Raw genomic sequence first — 18,575 nt, 5'->3', positions numbered from 1 at the left:
CCAAATTTAGAGTTCTAAAATATAACAACTCAATTTCGATCTTCTCCCTAAATTAAAACCTAATTAACCCTTTCAGAGAAGAGACAGAACAGAAGCTTCCCTTCATTCAAACGATACTCACTCTCACTCACTCTCACTCACAGTCGCTCCGTAACCCCGCGAAAATTGTTTACGGTTTAAGATTTTCAGCAGAAGAAACCCTAATTCCCCAAATTCACGCGGTGGACATGCTTCAATCACTGTACGTTTCCAATTCGATCAATCAATGGGTGCGATGACCACCAACCGCAAGCGTACCGAAGAATGCATGAACGTGAACCTCACCAATTCAGATTCCTCCCGTAAACGCTCCAAATTATCTACCAAACCCGCTCCTTCCGCCATCAGTGCCGTCGCGCGACTCTCCCGGTATCCGCAGGTTTCCGCGCCGTTGGCGAGGGAGGTTCACGCGCCGTGTCGGCCGACAAAATTTCCACTCGCTGCTAGGGTTAGCATTCGCGTCGGCGATGCCATGGGGAACGCTCTGATCACTAAGTTCGAGAAGGCGAAGCGTTCGGCGTTGGAGAAGTGTAGGTCTGTAGTGGAGAAGGGGAAGGAGGTGATTGTAGTGGACGCGGAGAGTGATGAGCCTTGTGCGGATTCGAGTGTGGAAGAGCCGCATGGTGACGGTGACAAGTTTAGGGTTCAGCAGCAGTCGCAGTCGACGTTATCATTTGATTCGGAGCTGAGGAATGCGGAATTGAAGGTAGCGAGTAGAGGGAAGTTGTGGGGTTCTGAGACGCAGCTTGATGTTGAAAGTGTTCATGCGTATAAGAAGTTGCTTGAGGATGTTGGGAGGAGAAATGGCACATTTCAGAGGCTGACTTTTGAGATTGACCTGAATGAGAAGCGCAGGGACCATTTTAATTTGTTGAGACCGAAGAAGGAATTGGATGAGGTGATTATGATTACTTATTTGGCATTTAGCAATCAATCATCTTTTGTGGGGTGTGTTTTGTTTATGGAAATGGTTAATTTTTATTTCCGTAGGAATAAGAACGGGGTCCTTGTTTGTATTTTGTTTCTGGTTGACAGATTTTTTTTTGGGTTGTTTTCTCCATTTTTAGTATGAATTTTGGAAAATTGAAGAACGTAAAGTGTGACAACTGGTTGCAGTTATTAGTGGAAATGGAAAATTGAAACCTAATACGGAAGTTACTTTAAGTATTAGTACTAATGTGTAAGTTGAGTTGGTCTGGTTGGTTGAGGAATGAGAGGCAGGATACATGTTAGTGTCAATTTACCCTGTGTGTTGCTATGATTTACAGGAATCAGAAGCGCTGCAAGAACCATTTGTTGCTCTTAGTAGTGAGGAAGAAGATGAGGTTGAGCGTGCCTTCTCTGCCAACCGGTATGAATTTATGATTTGGCTATATGTGGGAGGTTGAGTATAATCTATAATGTATTCATTGCTTTTGCAGTTGGACAATCTTGGTTACCCATGAGCATTCTAATATTGAGATTACTGGAGAAAAGTTTCAATGCCTTAGGTCAACTGGATGGTTAAATGATGAGGTAAATTTGTTTGCTTTATTATTTGTTTATCCCTTTGTTGAGTTGCTGAAGTAGAGAAGAATTTAGTATCTAACTGTATCATGATTTGAAATTTTGGTACCATGAAACTCAGTGATAGATCATGTACCTTTATTGTGCAGGTGATAAATTTGTATTTAGCTTTGCTGAAGGAGAGGGAACAAAGACAGTCACATAAATTTCTGAAATGTCATTTTTTCAATACCTTTTTCTACAAAAGGGTAGGATAATTCTTCACGTGATTATTTAGTGTTGTTGAGCTAGAAAAACAATTCAGCTTTCATATGATTGATTACCATACCATTACTAAGGCGAGGGGGGCATTTCCCTCCTTTTGAAGCATTGGTTACTGTTGACCTAGAAACTATTAACATTTGAATCTTGTTTCAAACTAGAAATTTTTATGTTTGTATACCATTAGTTGATTGATACTCCAAAACTTATATATTGTGCTATATACAAACATGTTTACATGTGTGCGTAGATGTGAAGAAAAAGCTAGCCTGCAGATATTCATTATTGCATAGTTTGGCCTTTCCTTACTTACATATGTTTGAAAAGCGTAACCATACCAACCAGTTTAATTGACAAACTGATCCATGTTAATCCAATTGAACTACAAAGGCAGCCAGAAAATGTGCTCCATTTCGATATATCTGGTCTTATGTTCTACTCACATGTTTAAATGGTAAATGACGCTGTTGTCGTTTCTCTTTGATGCCAACTGTCTGACCTCGACCTCCCAAGTGTGCTTGTGGCCAATTCTAGTGGAGTTTACAGCTAACTTGCACACTGTGGAACTGTGCTCTCTCTCTGTTCTTTCTTTCGTATACTTTTATATTACTTGTATGTGAAAAGGCACTTTTGAGATTCAAACTTTTGGCCATTGCTACCAAGGTGCAACTTTATCAATATATAGTGCTCCTGATTGACAATTTCTTTATGTTTGGCACTCACTCATTAATATTATAATGAACCAAAGCACAGATGAAAAAAGTAGATTGTCTTAATATGATATGCATTTTATTATATTTGTAATTTAGTCATATTGACCAGACACTGATGTTTATTATTTTGAATGTTATTGCAGTTAATAAGTGGCCCAAATGGTTATGATTTCAAATCTGTCAGAAGATGGACAAGCCAACGGAAATTGGGATACAGTTTACTTGAATGTGATAAAGTAATTATGTTGGAACTAATTGTTTTTGCTTCTAGCAATTTTGATTGTTTTTTTGTATTGAACTTTCACCTGCTTTATTGTTACTACCAGATATTTGTACCTATCCATCAAGAGATACATTGGTGCTTGGCAGTCATCAATAATAAAGATAAGAAATTGCAGTATCTTGACTCAATGAAAGGAGAGGATAGTTCTGTGCTAGAAAAGCTGGTAATTTTTTTTTTCAAGTAATTTAATTGTAAATTCCATATTCCAAGATCTATTATGCTAATTTTGACCAAAGTAGGAACTATTTTTTATTTTCTTATTTAATAATTTTTCATGAAAACCCAAACTTGTGGTTTGTTTTGTTTATTTTATTTTTGTCCTTTTACTGTGCTTTTTTGCAATGTGAGGTGTTTTGGAGCTAGAGTGATTTGATTGAACCCTATCGATATCAATAAAGTGTGTAATTTGATTAAGTTCTCAATCAAGGTTTGATGAGGAAGACATATTTAAATTATATCAATAGATTTGAAATTCCATTCCTAGTCCAGTTTAGAAGTGTGTATGTGGCATATGAATTTAAACATTTAGGTAATTGATTTATAATTGTATACACTGTAGATATAAATCTATTTCCAAAGGATGCCGCATAGACATTCAATATACTATAAGTAACAAACTTAATTATGTGACATGAAAACTGTCTTTTTTCCCGCATTGTCAATTTATCTTGTTGATTTTTAAATATTTTAACACGCTGCTTTGGTCAGGTACAGGCTTTTGTCTAGCCTTTGGTGCCTTACACTTAAAACACCAGAGGTAGCCATTGTAGCAAGAGCTGTCTTTAGTTTAAGTTTTAGTGACAATGTTTTGATATTTGATATTTATGTCTTTACTTTGTAAGAACTGAGGAAAATTGTTAGTTTATATGACAATTGGCTGTTGTTAAGTTCACTTATTATTTTTCATTGATGTCTGTCAGGCTAAATATTTTGCTGATGAAGTAAAGGACAAGAATGGAAAAGATATTGGTGTAAATACCTGGAAAAAAGAATTTGTGAAAGACCTTCCTGTTCAGAAAAATGGGTTTGTATTCTGATCGCAAATCACTCTATGGGATCATTTAGTTTATTGAATTTCCCCCCAGATTTTCAAAACATATGTATGCAGTGAATTGTAGGCCTTGACACATTTTTGAAAATAAGAAACCCACAAGTATGCCATCTTTCACAGATAAAGAGCCTAATAGAATTTTGTGATCAAAGTACCTTGAGCATATCAATTTATCTCTTTTATTGTGGAGATACTACAGCAAATGTGCATACGAAAAAGGTACTAGACTAATAAGAGGGACAAAAGTTTCTTCATTAAATGATTAATAAAATTAAGAGAAATATATTGGCTTTAAGCCTATTCATCAGGGCCTTATTTCATGGAAGTTTAAGTCTTATGTTCCTCTAAAAGGTCAATCATTGGTGGTAGTTACTAATCAGTCGTCAATAGTATGGAAATGCTGTAGAGTGTTCTTTTATTAGGGCAATTGATTAATTTAGGAAAGTGAAACTCGATCTTAATATGGTTTCGGTGGACAAGTTTTCGGCATTTTTGAGATATTTTCTATGTGTACTTCTGCGGATGAACTTCTCTAATGAGAATTTCAAAGGAACGACGATGTCGCATTTTGACATTAACAGTTTTCCATTTTTATTCTTATTTTTCTTCTTTGCCTCTGCATGCCCCAAGTATCTGTTGCAACTATGACCGGTTCAAGCTAGCATAAGTTTTTGGTGAATGCTTTTTGAACACTTTTTGTTTCGTATCTAAACAGGTGTGATTGTGGGGTGTTTATGATCAAATATGTGGACTTTTATAGCAGGGGCCTGGAGCTGTATTTTGACCAGGTAGGACATGGAGCGTTTCATTTATAACAGGATAAGAGTTTTTATATTCCATATATTTTGTCAAATTTAAACATTTATAACTCGTGTTTATTAAGAAACGGAAATTATTTGCTTTAAATCTCTCCAAATCAATAACCTAGTAGCCACAGACTTGTGTTATGTATTTGCTTTAATTAATTGCCTGAAATATTTTAAATTTGTTAAAATTGGTGATATTTGCATATGGTGCATGGCATGAAAAAATCCTACTCTGACAGTACCGTACCCAGACATGTTTGATTCAAACTTAAATTTCAAGAAAGAATAGTTTTTTTTTTTCAAAGATAAGTAAAGATGCTTATTTCTTCAAATATTTAAACCCAACCTGCATCAAAAGTTCAATGATGCTTATTTCGTGCCTCATGAGATGGCGTGTAAAGTTTTGTATGGCTTAGTGACATTTTTATCTTTCAGATATCATAATTGTACAATTATAATTATTCAGATTTCCATTGTGTCAACTGGGTCCCCTAGTTACCGCAGTGTGTTTAACCCCTCTGATTCTAATTGCGTTAATTGGTTCCCTTGAGTATCAATATTATGTGACTTTACTTCTCAGAAAATTCCAACTGAATTTTGATATTTGAAAGACCCAATTGATTCATTATTAGATCCTAAAGAACTAAGATTGTTTGAGATATATGGAAGATCCTGCTGATACAATTGGATTTTGAATAACTAAAATTGTTTGAGAAGTGAAATACTCTTTTTCATTTGTAGGTAAACATGCCTTACTTCCGGCGTAGAACAGCTAAGGAGATATTGAGATTGAAAGCTGAATGACTGGGGCAACAGTCCAATACATAGTCGCCAAATTTTTGTGTGAAAGGTATGTATTTCAAAGGTCGTTACATTATTCTCTAATAGGGCATCTTTTGAGGAATGATGTCTTATTAGTGACCTTTATAGAGTTGAAGAATGTTTTAGATTGAAAACCGAAATGATTATACATGTATTGGTTATTGAGTTTGTTTGGATACAAGTTGTGTGTAGTGTAAAGTGCAGTAGGTTGTATATTGCTGCTATACAGAGTGGATTATAAAACGAGGCATACATAGTTTTATGGTTAAGGTGTCATTTCTTCCTCCCTAGTCCCATTCTTTCTACTCTCTTTCATCAATGGGACATTTTGTTCCTCATGTAGTTATTATCTCATACTCTTTTGTATTATATCAGTGCAGCTTTGCATTGTTGCTTTTATGTATAACAAAGCTTTACTATTCACACAACTATTTCTTAATTGTCTTATTTGTTGTACATATTATAGACATGCTCAATGAAGGATAAAATCAACAATGAGAGGCAGAATTCTCCCGTTAAATCCTAACTGAACTGAAGCAACCCTTTGCGAGTTTATCCATGCAATCGATAACTTTTGTTCTTTCTCAGGATACCACAATGTTTTACTAGACTTTTTACCTTTTCTTTAGTAATTTAGATCTTAAGCCATTATTCTTATATTATTTAATGTGGATATTTTAGGACTTTATAATATTTATTTTGGATTGCAAAATTTGGAAACGCAATACGAATTGATCCAAAAATTTATTATATCTTAGGTTTATGAATTGTTATCGAATTACGTAATTTATAATATTTTTAGATTTCATAAATGTATTTTAGACTGCAGTCCAAAACATGTGTCCAATCTGAAAATCTAAAGCATGAATATTTTTAATTTTTTCAACAATAGAAACCATAGGGCGCAACCATAGGGCGCTTCTTCCATTACCTTCATAGGTTAGGTAAAAAGACTATTTTGTCCTTCTTTTTCTCTCCGAGAAATAGACCATCAACCCAAGAATTGAATCTTATCCTGTATGGGATAGAAGGACCTCTGAAGGGGAATTCGTGACACAATGATGCTCAAATCGCTCCCTTCAACGAGTCTCATCGCAAATGCATTTTTTTTTTGTTTTTTACATTTTCTTAAGTTATAATAATGATAAGATCGCTACAAAACTTTTTCAAATAGATTTCCCCTCCAAAGGATCAAATCTTCATGTTCAATTAACAACATACCTACAGAAAGCTTACTAACCCTAAAAGGAATAAAATGGAGAAATGCATTCAATTTAGACACGAGAGAATACGTTCTGTTTTGATGTCATTGCCCAAAATGTTCCAAGATTGAACTAGAATCCGTAGTCATGATACGGATTCACCAATAAAAATAAACGAAAACATATACATAGACGAATTCTCGACTAAGTAACCTTTAGGAGAGGCTTTTATTTCAAGTCTCTTCTATGCGAATTGTTACTTGTACATTAGTGCATCCCGTGAGCTTGAAAATGAATACATTAGAAAAATTCCGGATGGCTAGAAAGAAAGAAATATTAAAACCTATTAATTTTGAATCTGCATATATCAAATTCTATTTTTATTTTTTTGCCCTCAAACTAAAATTTAGGGGCATACAACCTTTTTTGTGTTTTTTATAACGGCGCAGATAACCCTACATAGATTACACCAAATTTGCAAAGGCATGAGGTGGCCCAAAAGTCACACGACTCACACAAGGGCATATACATTTAAGTAAATTCAATTAGAGCATATTCACCAAAAGATTTGCTTATATCAAACAAAACCTTTCAACTATTTTGCTAACAAGCAGGAGAATAGAGATGAAGTTGAACAAGAGAAAGCGAGAAATCCCTTACTGACGCGGTACTCTTTTTCTACTTAGAATCTCCTGCTCTTTTAGTCGATGTTGGAATCTTGCGAGACGAGCTTGAAGACCCACTAGACCCGCTGCTTTGCGAGAAAGCACAAAACTCAATTGGGTAACATAGTTGTCAATAAGGCTTCCCGGTTGGTCCACTTCTGCCAGGAGTTTCATTTCCTACGAACCAAAACATGACCACAAAATGATAAATTGTCAACAAGTCACCTACCTAAAATTTAAATTTTTTACCAATTTTCCTTTTTACTATTTTATAAATTTTACAAGTGAAAAAAGTAAAACATACTTTGTCCATGTCAAGGCACTATAATTTTCCTTTTACTATTCTATAGATTAACTTGAAAAAAAATGAAAAGGCATAGAAATACATGTCAAGGTGGCACTAGCTTCTACTTTGTCTTACGAAACAAAAACTTAACTTTTACAGTTAAATGATAAATTCAATTAGAAATTGAATTCCAAAACTTAAAATAACTTCTACAAAAAACATGTAATAACTCACTTCTCGAACAATCTCCATTGTATCCTCAATTTCCTTCCTATGAGCAGCAATGAGTGCTTCTTCCTCCTGAAAAAATACAATAAAGAATTAAACAGACACCATAAACAAGTTTATATAACAGAAGCTTTATTGCACAAGTTCAGTTATATGGATAGAACAAAACAAGCACAAAGAAGTTCATTATTCAACTAAAATTTGGTAAAGAATGAGCAATTCCATATATCTGACAAACCTCAAGCACTGCATTGATATTCCCGTTAGGAGAAGATTCTCCTTCATAAGGCCTGGATCCAGTGGTAATATTGTTATAGTTCCCTGTGCTCGGCTGCTTGGAGCTTGTAGAGAACATATCAGAGTTACTGGCAACCCTTTTCATCAAGTTTGCTGACCTTTCAGATTTTTCATCCTTAGACACATTATTCCCTGTGCTCTGCTGTTTGGAGCTTGTAGTGAGAAGATCAGAACCGCTGGAATCCCTTTTTATCCAGTTTGAAGACCTATCAGACTTTTCATCCTTAGGCCCAATGTTATAGTTCCCCGTGCTCTGCTGCTTGGAACTTGTATTAGAGGGATCAGAACCATTGGCATCCCTTTTCATCCAATTTGCGGGCCTTTCAGTTTTTTCATCCTTAGACCCTTTTCTGCGTGGCGGAGACACCTTTTGCAATTTTTCACCTGTATCAATTTGTGAGTAAGAGTTCATCTTTTGACTAGTAGAGTCACCATACGAGTTCTTCAGTTCAAACCTATCCCGGTCCAATGAAGCAGAAAACAAGCCTTTCTCCTCTCGCCCATTTGATAAATAATTTGAAGAAAAACTTAATGGCTGTTTGTCAACAGCAGTCGCACCAGAGCTGTACGAAGAATTTTCCCTTTCAACAAATTTCCTGCCTATGTCCGTTGTTTTCTCTTGACGTTGATGGTTAAAATCCTCTGCACCAGCACTAGCAGGAATAGATGATGTGGATGAAATCTCCTTATTAGTTTGTGGTGCAGGATTTAGGACCTGGTCTTTTCTAGGATTCCCACTTTTGGACAGACTTTTAACTCTGTTCACATTATGATAGAACAGTTAGTATAATAAAAAATGAACGTGCACAAAAAAAAAAAGGAGAGAACATGCTATGAAACATTATGTTAGAGCACATAATAAACGCATACCGATCTGCGTATCTCAAGGTATTAAGCGTGTGTTCACAAGATCCAGCACCCGGAGATATACAAGAGATCATTACAGTCTTTGAATTTCCCACAAAGGAGTCACGAAGCACTTCTGTAAGTTTACTTCCCCGAAATGGAATATGAATCTGGTCATTGTCTAAAGCACGGATGCACTCCTTCAAAGCCAACAGGCTCTTGTTGATTTCCGCTCCTTCAATCCTATAGCAGTGATAGATGAAAAATTGCAGAGTAAATTGATAGTTAATAAAATAAAACGTGCTTGATCAGAAAGAGTGGAAGGAAGCTGCAAAATATTATATTTAGCAGTTACATCAGCACAACATGCTAGAAGTACATTTGGTTTATGTTTGTAAAGTAATTCCTTAGTATCTAAAATTTTACAAATCTATCCCAGAAGGAGGCCACCTGTAGATCCAGCATCAGTGTGTTAAAATTGAAGCATTTGGGCTTCAACTGTGTAAAGCACAGACCTGTCATCTAGATATAGTAATTTGTACAACTTGACTTGGTAGGCCACAGTTTACAATATTAAATCCAGTTTGAAGTATGAAACACAACAAAGCAATGACTCAAAATTCTAAGCAGAGTCTAAGAATACATGTGTAATTTTCTTATCGGTCTCACATTTTAAGAATAATAGGGAGCTTTATATGACACTTAAATAATGAGACCCTCCCAAACTCTAAGAGTATTCTTATCAAGCAATTGATTTTTTTCAAGAGTTTAAAAATTAAGCAATTAATTTAAATGCAGAAGTACCGTGTCTGACGATCATTATCAGTAGTGTCTGCACCTCGTTCACTTCCAGCAAGATCAATGAAAGAAATTTTCCCCACAACCTTCCCACTTCTTGCCTCATTCCCATCATTGTTTCGCTTACTCTCTTTCAGTTCACTGTGTTTCTTTACAACCAGTTGTAAGATAGCATGTGACCTCGAAGACTCCTCATTGGCACCAGTGGATCCTGTACTTCTTGCAGCATTTCCCCTTTCTATGAATTCTTTGACAATTTGCACATCAGAAACTTCAAATTCTTGCAGTCCTACGATGCAAACTTGCTGCCGTCCATCTTCCCTCATACAAAGTTTCCTGTTCATATATAGTAATAAAATAAATACAGCCATTCAACAATACATTAACACTGTAAACCAAAATGCAGGGTAGAAGCACCAAGCAAGATACATAGATAAGTATATATCTATGCACCTGAAACAGAAAGACAATACATCCACATACGGGGACCACCAACATAGAAAAATGAATACATGATATAAGATAAAGTTAGATTCATACTTGATATTAGAACAGTTCTTTAGTAAATCAATTGAACCCGTAACAAAAACAGTAAAAATGTTGTCTCCTAATTAAGCCCCTAGGCATACGGGGACCAGCAATATAGAAAAATGAATACATGATATAAGATAAAGTTAGATTCATACTTGATATTAGAACAGTTCTTTAGTAAAGCAATTGAACCAACAACAAAAACAGTAAAAGTATTGTCTCCTAATTAAGCCCCTAGGTCAACAATATATAAAGAACTTATACCAAAGGCATTCATTATAACTTCAATACCTACTTTCTGTCACTAAGAAGATCATAAAGTTTTCCGCCATATATCTCAAAATAGCTGAGCCACAATTTAAATCTCTGATTCCGGTAAATTGGCTGATGCAACCGTCGAACAAGATCTTCTGCAGCTCTGAGTGGTAAGGGTTGCATTGTGTATGTTTTGCCACTTCCTGAAAGCAAAACATTATTAGCATCACAATAAAGAAGGTGCAGTAGTTGCTTGAGGAAGCATATCAATTGAACATGAAATAAACATTCTAATATGCTGAAAACAACAAATACAGCTTTATTTAAAAATTATTTTCAGGACAAATTTCAAACACTCAATTTCAAGCATAATCACATCTATCATTGGATGCAAAATATCAACTGCATTTACAGGGCCATTAATATCTTCCCACCCTCTCAACTGTTATAATATATGAAAATGTTGACTATGTTTTGGGAGTGTCTTATATTACCCTTTAGGAATAGTTTCCATATTTCCTTAACATCTATTAGGCTTAGTTTCCTTATGTCCTTGGTTTCCTTATTTCCATGTATTTCATGATTTTTTTCCTCATTTAGTTATGATGATTAGTATAAAATGGGTTAGTGCTTTAGATTTTAAGAGAATATTATCCGTTATCCGGAGTCTACTCTTCTATCAATGTCCTTACTCTATAACTGAAACTCCATGATTTCCCCATTAACAAATGAGCATTTTAAATATTGGAATTCTTAGAATTTGGCTACTACTTACTCAACCCCACTAAACAGTTTGAAAGAACTGTCCAAGTTTTATGAGGACTGCACTGATCATATCTCTGTGGAATCTAATTACCCGAGTGTTGACCCTACAATAATGGCAGATCAGATAGGCCTCAATTTAGCCATAATCAAGACATTTTGATACTACTTAGAATACACTTTGATACCATTTTTTTAGATTTCTCACTTCAGTTTTAATTTAACCAAACAAAATCAAACTCATAAGATGGGAAATTTCTAAACTTTAGAAGGACTACATTGGTCATAACTTTAGTCATAAAGTATTTCAACAATAATAATTTTTTACATGTTGAATTTAGAGGCCAAAAACACCAGCTAGGAACAACACTACACCCTCCCCCTCCCAAAAATAGACAAAGAACTGCATTCTTCCCTTGTTCACTGGATTCTCACACTGACCACCAGTAAGGAATACTATAAAGTATATAAACAAAAACTACTAAATTTAAACCCAAAAAGAAACACACAGATAGAAGATATGAAAAGCTAAAACCTTTGAAATGTAAACTGGTAATTAATAGTTTGGTAATAGTTTTTATAGGATAATTTCTTACCCGTCTGACCATAAGCGAAACAGGTAGCTTTGGTTCGCTCGAAAATTGTAGGAATAATTGGTTCAACAGTAGTTCGGTATACCTGTCATTATAAAACAATCACACCATAAATCAAGCAAATCAAGATCAAGACAGAGACAATCTTTTACTTTCATAAACCTCAAATTCCACCAAAAACAAAGAAATCAACAGATGGTATCAAAACACCTAAATAAGTTATTAAATAACAAAATTTAGTCCACGACAAGATTAAGTCTTACTTCATCATTGGTAACATGCTCATCAAGCACAGCATCAAAACAAAACTCATGCTTCTCCACATAAGCTGTCAAATCAACCTTTTCATCATGATAGAACAATCAGATCTCGTAGCAGTAAATAAAATGAGAACATAAATAAATGGATAAAATTCAACCTTTACTTCAATGTAACATAGAGCTTAAATCCAATATCTAAACAAACCTTTAGTTTGGGTTCATGGACTGTCAAATATGCATTGTCAGGTACAGTTACAATATCATCCTCCTTCTTAGCTAGCTCCTTCTTGTTTAATGGTCTTTTGCGTACCTAAAGACATGCATTAAAAAACAATCAAATTTTCATTCAATTCGAATCTTAAAGAATCAAGAACATCTTATCTATCAAGTATCTAATGCTAGCACGAATATTATTAAATCAAGTAAAACATAAAAAATGACAATTGAAAGAAAGTTATTTGAGGGAGAAATGTTTACAATTATAGACAATAGATGGATAATATTTAAGAGAAACTGACATTAAACATAAGATATGTCCAATTAAGTCAAAGGAATTGAAATTAAAAGAGAAAAAAGATGACATTTGCCTAACGACAGCGTACATCATGAGCACAATCTAATTTAATATATACAGCAGCATTCAAAGTAATTAATTTGATAGAATCAGGAGAGAAAATATTAAGGGAACAGAGGATAGAAATCAAACTTCAAAAATGTACTCAATGCATGTCACGTCCCCGAAGCAGCACATGAAAAATAAGTTGCATAAAAGATGAAGTTATGCATGTGCCTATGAAATTTTGACATACCACAACTCTAATTTTAGCAACACTATTTTCTCTTGTGCTATACTCTTTTTCATTGATTGGTACAGAAATTGATGCTTCAGCATCTGCTTCCCCGCTTTCCAGCTTGTTGTTAATTGGATAAAAATCGTCTTCAAATACTCTAGCATCTCCAGGCATGAAGGGTGATGGCTCAAAAGGTTCTGAAACTACATGCTGACAACAAGGAAAAGAATTAGAACAACAAATACATCCAAAGAAAAATGCTAAGGTAGTGTACGACATGACTTTTATAGCAGGTGAAAGCTATTTTAAGCTGAAGTTGAAATTCAGAGGTTTAAAATAAAAGTTGAAGCTTTCTGGTAATTCTATAATTTTTTCAAGCTTCAAAATTACTAAATGAATTAATTTTTTTGAGTAATGTATTCTTAGATCTTGGGATTTGGAATAAAGAAAGAGAAGAAAAAAATAAGTAGAAGCTAAAAGCTCCTAAAACTGAGAGTTCATTTAGTTTGGGCAAATAATTTTTATGTTTGTTTTCACTATTATATAAACAAAATTTTGATGTGACGTTCTTGTAATTAAAACGGTAAACAAAAAGAATATTCTCAAATCAAATGCCACCCTAACAGAAAACAGAAGCCCGTTGTCCAGGAATACTGAAGGGATCCCGAAATTAAACATGCACAACTAAAACAAAATAACTGAAAAATTCTAAATTCGTTCAGACATTCAGATCCATCATTGCTGTCTGAATTACAGGTTCTAGGATTTTCCCCCATAGATATTACAACGTGTCAAAATTACATGAAGATATTTCCCCGTGGTAATAGTACTTGAACCAAACTAAGTCTATTGGCTTACATGAATTAACAGACCATTATGATATGATACACCAAATCATATCCATACCTCAGACAAAAGCTCTGTATCATCCATAGCATGAAGATCCAAAAGTCCGGCTCCAAAATCACCCCTGAACTCAGGAGAATAAAACCCATCCGACCCAGCCACTCCACCTAAAGACTGGGCGGTGGGCGTATATGGCTCTGAACCAGATTCCCCATTAAAATTGAGGTTTCTCATTAACTTCAAAAGTCTCTGCTTCTCCTCAGCCGACTGTGCTCCATAACCCTACAACAACATCACAACCATTTTTGTCACCTAATGAACTACCATAAAAAAGAGCAAACAACATTTAGCAAATTCAACCCGTACTGCAGTCAATGCATGCTTCTGACTAAAATAAGACCGTACCATCATTACCCCTCAAAATGCAGAACAGCTGAAGAATCATATAGAGTAATATAACCTACAAGCAAGTACTACAAAATTTCAACTTACTCAAACTCATCCAAAACTGGAAAAAACCTTACGACACGCATAGTCAACCAAACTCCCCTTTATCAAGCAAAGACCAACAAAAAAAAATCACAAAATAGAAAAATAAGAAAAAAGTACAACAAAAGTATACAAATAAATCAAGCAGCAATAGCGTAATACGCTAGTTAACACCTTCTAAACAAAAGATGAAAACAAAACGCTGAGTATTATACACGGAATCATATTAACTAACAGAAATTAAATGAAATATCGAGAAACTGCAAAATCAAAGAGGCTGACGATGCCATAAAGCGGCACCTGCATGAGAAGGTTGGGGAGGAGGCGATGATCGATGGCGGTAGAAGCTAGGGGAGAGGCGAGATGCTGCAAGCCGGCGGACTGGAGCCACCGCGCCATGACAGCGTCTCCAGCATCGCCGCTGTGGTCCAACAGAGCGGCGGCGGCGGCATTGCCCTGCGGCATCTGGCCACTCGCGTGGCGCTGCGAACGTCGTTGAGGCGCCAATTTTCAAGATCTGTTCGCACGAGCTGCACACCGAACGAATCGTCGAAATCAGGACCACGCTTACAACAACAAAAAATCGAAACGAAAATGAAAAAAGATAAAGCGACGAGGCTCACGGGAAGAGCATGAACGGTGCGAAAATTTAACGGAGAATGCCGGCACTGTGGATCTCCGAAACGGCGGCGATTCAGATCTGAAGCGGCGGCGTTGGAAGGAGTGAACGCGTCGAATTGGAATTCCACTTGCTTGGGCGATTATGGCGGAAGAAGGAGAATGCACGAGAAGAAGAGAGAGAAACCCTCTGAATGGAAATTTTGGAGATTAATAAAACGTTAAATATCATAATTCAATAATCATAATCGTCTAATTTTCAAATCTATAAAACGGCTACGTTGAACTAACCGGCTCGTGCTGCTTTTACCGAAAGGTTTTGAAATGTCTGATATACCCTCCCACTCTCCCACCCTTTTATTTCACCACCTACACGCATAATTGGAAATAATGAATCAAACAAACGCACCTCAACCATCTTACTTTACAACCTCTTTTTCATTTTCTTTTTGGCTGGTGCCTACTTTCCTTCGTGGTTATTATTATTATTCTTCACTTTCGTTCTTTAAGAGGTTGATTTGCATCAGATTTTCTGCAGAATATATATGTTAAGAAATGGGTGAAAAGTGACAAAGTAGGTGAGTAAAAAAATTGGGTTATCCGTTTTCCCCTTTGGTTTAAACCAAATTAATTTTTTCAATTATATTAAAAAATATTAAATATCTTTTCAGTCCCTACCTCTATACATAAATGAATATATTTTGTAATTATTTTTTTATGTGTGTCGAATGTGTTTTAAGATGATATTTAAATTATTTATAATATTTTGTGTTTTAATTTAAATATCAAAATATCGTTTAATAAGCTAATAAAACTTAATATTATTGGATTAAAAGAGATGAGATATTATTTATGTAATATTCAAACATTAATTATAAAGACAAAAGAAAAACATATAAATACATTATAATATTACAAAAAATATTTACTCAATGCCCCGATACGCTTTATATTTATTCTGATACACCCAATAAGTCTCACATCGCTTAAGAATTGAGGTCAAGCGAAATTTAAATACTTCTACCTTCCTTTATCCTCCGAAGTGCCTTTTAAAGACAAAATTGTGATGAAGCTCAAACGTTTCAAAGCGGACAATACTTCGGGAACGTAGTCGTTATTCCTAACTATGGCTGTCGGACAAATTTGGATCGGAATGGGAGACTTGTTCCGATCATTGTTCCTAACTATGACATGCTGGATTTTTTTTTTCTAAACCTAATCCATTAAATTGAGACTTAATCGATTAATTACGAAAATATGAGTTTTACAAAAAATATTGGTACAATGGTTAAAATTAAACATATTCGATTCGAGACACGTCTTATTCTTATATTTCATAGTTTAATTAATTACCTTAAAATATTGTTTTTATGCGAACCTATTTTATCCAAAATGGTTATGAAAAAATAAATAAAAACTTTATCTTTCAAGATCAACGGGAGAAGATTTTAAAAAGCTTTACAATCGAACTAGTAAATTCTTTTACTTCATATATGCTTAACTTGAACGTTAAAAAAATCTTATACAAGTAAAACTATCATCAATCTTTAATGAACAATTCAACTCAGATCTATCAAAAGAATCAACTCAGTTATTTAAAGATATCATTATTTCCACCTAAAAAATATGACATTCATTTGTAATAAAATCACTAACTCTATATTATCTTTTATTATAATTTATTTTATTGCATCTCCAACTCAAAAAAAAAATCCCTCTTTTTTTCTTGTATATACATCCAATCAATATTAGAATATATATCTAACATTTGTTTCTTGTAATAACTAAAACCCTACACGATTTTGTAAGATTTTTTATGTGTTAAAGACATGTGAATTTCCAGTTTGTAGCATGGGGACTTTAGAATAAAAAATATATATTTAAATACTCATGTTTTAGAAAATATTCACGATAAATAATTAAGATAATAAAACATTAACATTGTTTTCTTTTGTCAATAATATTTCGATGAATTTGGGGTAGTATGAATTTTGATGGTATATTCATATTGAGTTCAGTTCAGTAGTCATGCGAATAATTATTTAAGTGTTCATCAATATATAAAGTATTATACATCCATTATTAAAGTGTTCTCACATAATCTATATGTATTATTGTCGATATGTTAATGTATTCTTGGTAAAAAATATTATTTTTATATTTATTGAGTGTCAAATTAAACAAATATTGATTCTTGTTTTTTTTTTCTATTGGATAATTAAAATCTAAAATCTGTTTTATTTTCTGAGAAAGTACACATGGGTGTCACATGATTTTCAGAACGAAACAAACTCAGCCTAATGTAAAGTTAAATAAATAATCGTGTTTACATAATTAACATAGATCGCAAATTCCTAAATCATACAATTTTTTTATTGCACGACTACATAGTTAATTGGATAGTTTTATTCAACTGTTGTATTTGTAATTTGTTGTTGTATAACATTTAAATTACATTAATTTTGAGTATTTAAGTGTGACTTTGAGTTTTATATAGAATAAAAATTAAAAAGTTGTATAAGACATAAACAACAATTATACTTAAAGCATGTTTCCTTTATTTATTTTTTTTATTTTTACTGCTTAATGTGCAACTTATACTCTTAATTATAGAGTTAAATGTGATGTTGGTCATTAACTTTCAGTTAATTTTGGAATTAGTTCATTTCAAATATTGTATCATTCGAACAACGTGAATTTAATCATTTTAATCAAATTTTGTTAAGTTTATTTCACATTTTAAATACAATCCTAAAGTAAAAATATATTAAATAGTATAAACAACTCAAATACAATCCTAAAATACATACGAAATATCAAATAAACTCAATAAATTTTTATTAAAAAGACTAAATCTACGTATTTTGAGAGATAAAAGACTAAATTGATCCAAAATTTTGAAAAGGACTAATTCCAAAATTTAATAAAAGGTAAAGAAAAAAAAACATATTTAATCCTTAATTATATATCAATAATTTTGTTAAGTGTTTTTTTTTTCTACAAATACACTTTATATCACGATTAATTGTTATTTATATCATCATTCTTCTTAACAAGTACCGACAAGTTAGACTTAAATATCCCACATCATTGATGTGCAGTAGATCCAAGGTCCACTATGCTAGTTGAAAACCCAACTAATATGAAGAAATAATATATATATATATATATATTATATTTAACTAACTAAACGATTGGGTTCAGATATATAGGTTTAAAAAACAAAAGAATAAATCAAACAGTTTATTATTAAATAAAATTATTTCCTCTGAAGATTGTTTATAATATATTTATAACTGTCACAATAAAAATATGTGAATACAATAACAATTACGTAGAAATTTTTTTGTCACGTTTCTTTCTATTTAACAAAATTTATTATAAAATGCTAAACAAATTTATTAAAAAGAAAAATCACAAAACTTATTCAAATCAATGCAAAAAATAAAAAAAATAATGCGATTTTGTTTTTATTAGGTTTGAAATTTATATTAAATTTAAATCAAATGAAAATGAACCACGTTTATTTTTTTATATTTAGTTTATATGATTTGTTGCTTTTTTATAAAAAACTAACTAAATGAGTGGTAAACATTCACATTATGCTTTACTTATACAGTGATATCA

General features: G+C 33.5%; 2 protein-coding genes across 5 annotated transcripts; one reads left to right on the top strand and one right to left on the bottom strand.

Moving 5' to 3' along the window:
* Positions 1–17: 17 nt before the first annotated feature.
* LOC114164295 (ubiquitin-like-specific protease ESD4) lies at positions 18–6,217 on the top strand. Of its 4 annotated transcripts, none has more exons than XR_014984575.1 (10): positions 18–937; positions 1,308–1,390; positions 1,461–1,554; positions 1,695–1,793; positions 2,663–2,755; positions 2,846–2,965; positions 3,517–3,559; positions 3,723–3,826; positions 4,569–4,641; positions 5,401–5,765. XR_014984575.1 is itself a non-coding variant. In XM_028048905.2 (10 exons), exons 1-9 carry the CDS (start codon positions 266–268, stop codon positions 5,461–5,463), a joined length of 1,401 nt encoding a protein of 466 aa, XP_027904706.2. In that variant the 5' UTR covers positions 24–265; the 3' UTR covers positions 5,464–5,509; positions 5,948–6,217. The 4 variants fall into 4 exon arrangements, 2 of the variants coding, with proteins under 2 accessions (XP_027904706.2, XP_027904705.2); XR_003599527.2 differs by having other exon boundaries at positions 3,511–3,559; XM_028048905.2 differs by lacking the exon at positions 3,517–3,559 and adding an exon at positions 5,948–6,217 and having other exon boundaries at positions 24–937; positions 5,401–5,509.
* Positions 6,218–7,019: 802 nt separating this feature from the next.
* Positions 7,020–15,217, bottom strand: LOC114163109 (kinesin-like protein KIN-13A). The gene is made up of 13 exons (XM_028047198.2): positions 14,954–15,217; positions 14,631–14,860; positions 13,902–14,123; positions 13,014–13,205; positions 12,410–12,514; positions 12,208–12,285; positions 11,948–12,029; positions 10,630–10,792; positions 9,810–10,139; positions 9,030–9,248; positions 8,101–8,917; positions 7,869–7,934; positions 7,020–7,525 (listed from the first exon to the last, which is right to left on the bottom strand). The coding sequence occupies exons 2-13, from the start codon at positions 14,793–14,795 to the stop codon at positions 7,340–7,342; spliced, it is 2,625 nt and encodes an 874-aa protein (XP_027902999.2). The 5' UTR covers positions 14,796–14,860; positions 14,954–15,217; the 3' UTR covers positions 7,020–7,339.
* Positions 15,218–18,575: the final 3,358 nt, after the last annotated feature.

Source organism: Vigna unguiculata, chromosome 9 (assembly GCF_037176805.1).
Source record: "Vigna unguiculata cultivar grain cowpea cultivar isolate G323 ecotype 2 chromosome 9, ASM3717680v1, whole genome shotgun sequence".
Classification (NCBI taxonomy): Eukaryota; Viridiplantae; Streptophyta; class Magnoliopsida; order Fabales; family Fabaceae; genus Vigna; species Vigna unguiculata.
The sequence above is the reverse complement of the archived record's forward strand: the minus strand, read 5'-3'. Positions and strand labels throughout refer to the sequence as shown.

What these genes read in the sequence shown, in the direction of transcription:
- LOC114164295 (XM_028048905.2), top strand. Translation starts at nt 266, where the DNA reads ATGGGTGCGATGACCACCAACCGCAAGCGTACCGAAGAATGCATGAAC. An exon ending in GTTTACTTGAATGTGATAAA is followed by an intron (nt 2,756 to 2,845) that starts GTAATTATGTTG and finishes TGTTACTACCAG; the next exon opens with ATATTTGTACCTATCCATCA. An exon ending in CTTCCTGTTCAGAAAAATGG is followed by an intron (nt 3,827 to 4,568) that starts GTTTGTATTCTG and finishes GTATCTAAACAG; the next exon opens with GTGTGATTGTGGGGTGTTTA.
- LOC114163109 (XM_028047198.2), bottom strand. Translation starts at nt 14,795, where the DNA reads ATGCCGCAGGGCAATGCCGCCGCCGCCGCTCTGTTGGACCACAGCGGC. An exon ending in GATAATGATCGTCAGACACG is followed by an intron (nt 9,249 to 9,809) that starts GTACTTCTGCAT and finishes TCACTGCTATAG; the next exon opens with GATTGAAGGAGCGGAAATCA. An exon ending in CAATGGAGATTGTTCGAGAA is followed by an intron (nt 7,526 to 7,868) that starts GTGAGTTATTAC and finishes TTTGGTTCGTAG; the next exon opens with GAAATGAAACTCCTGGCAGA.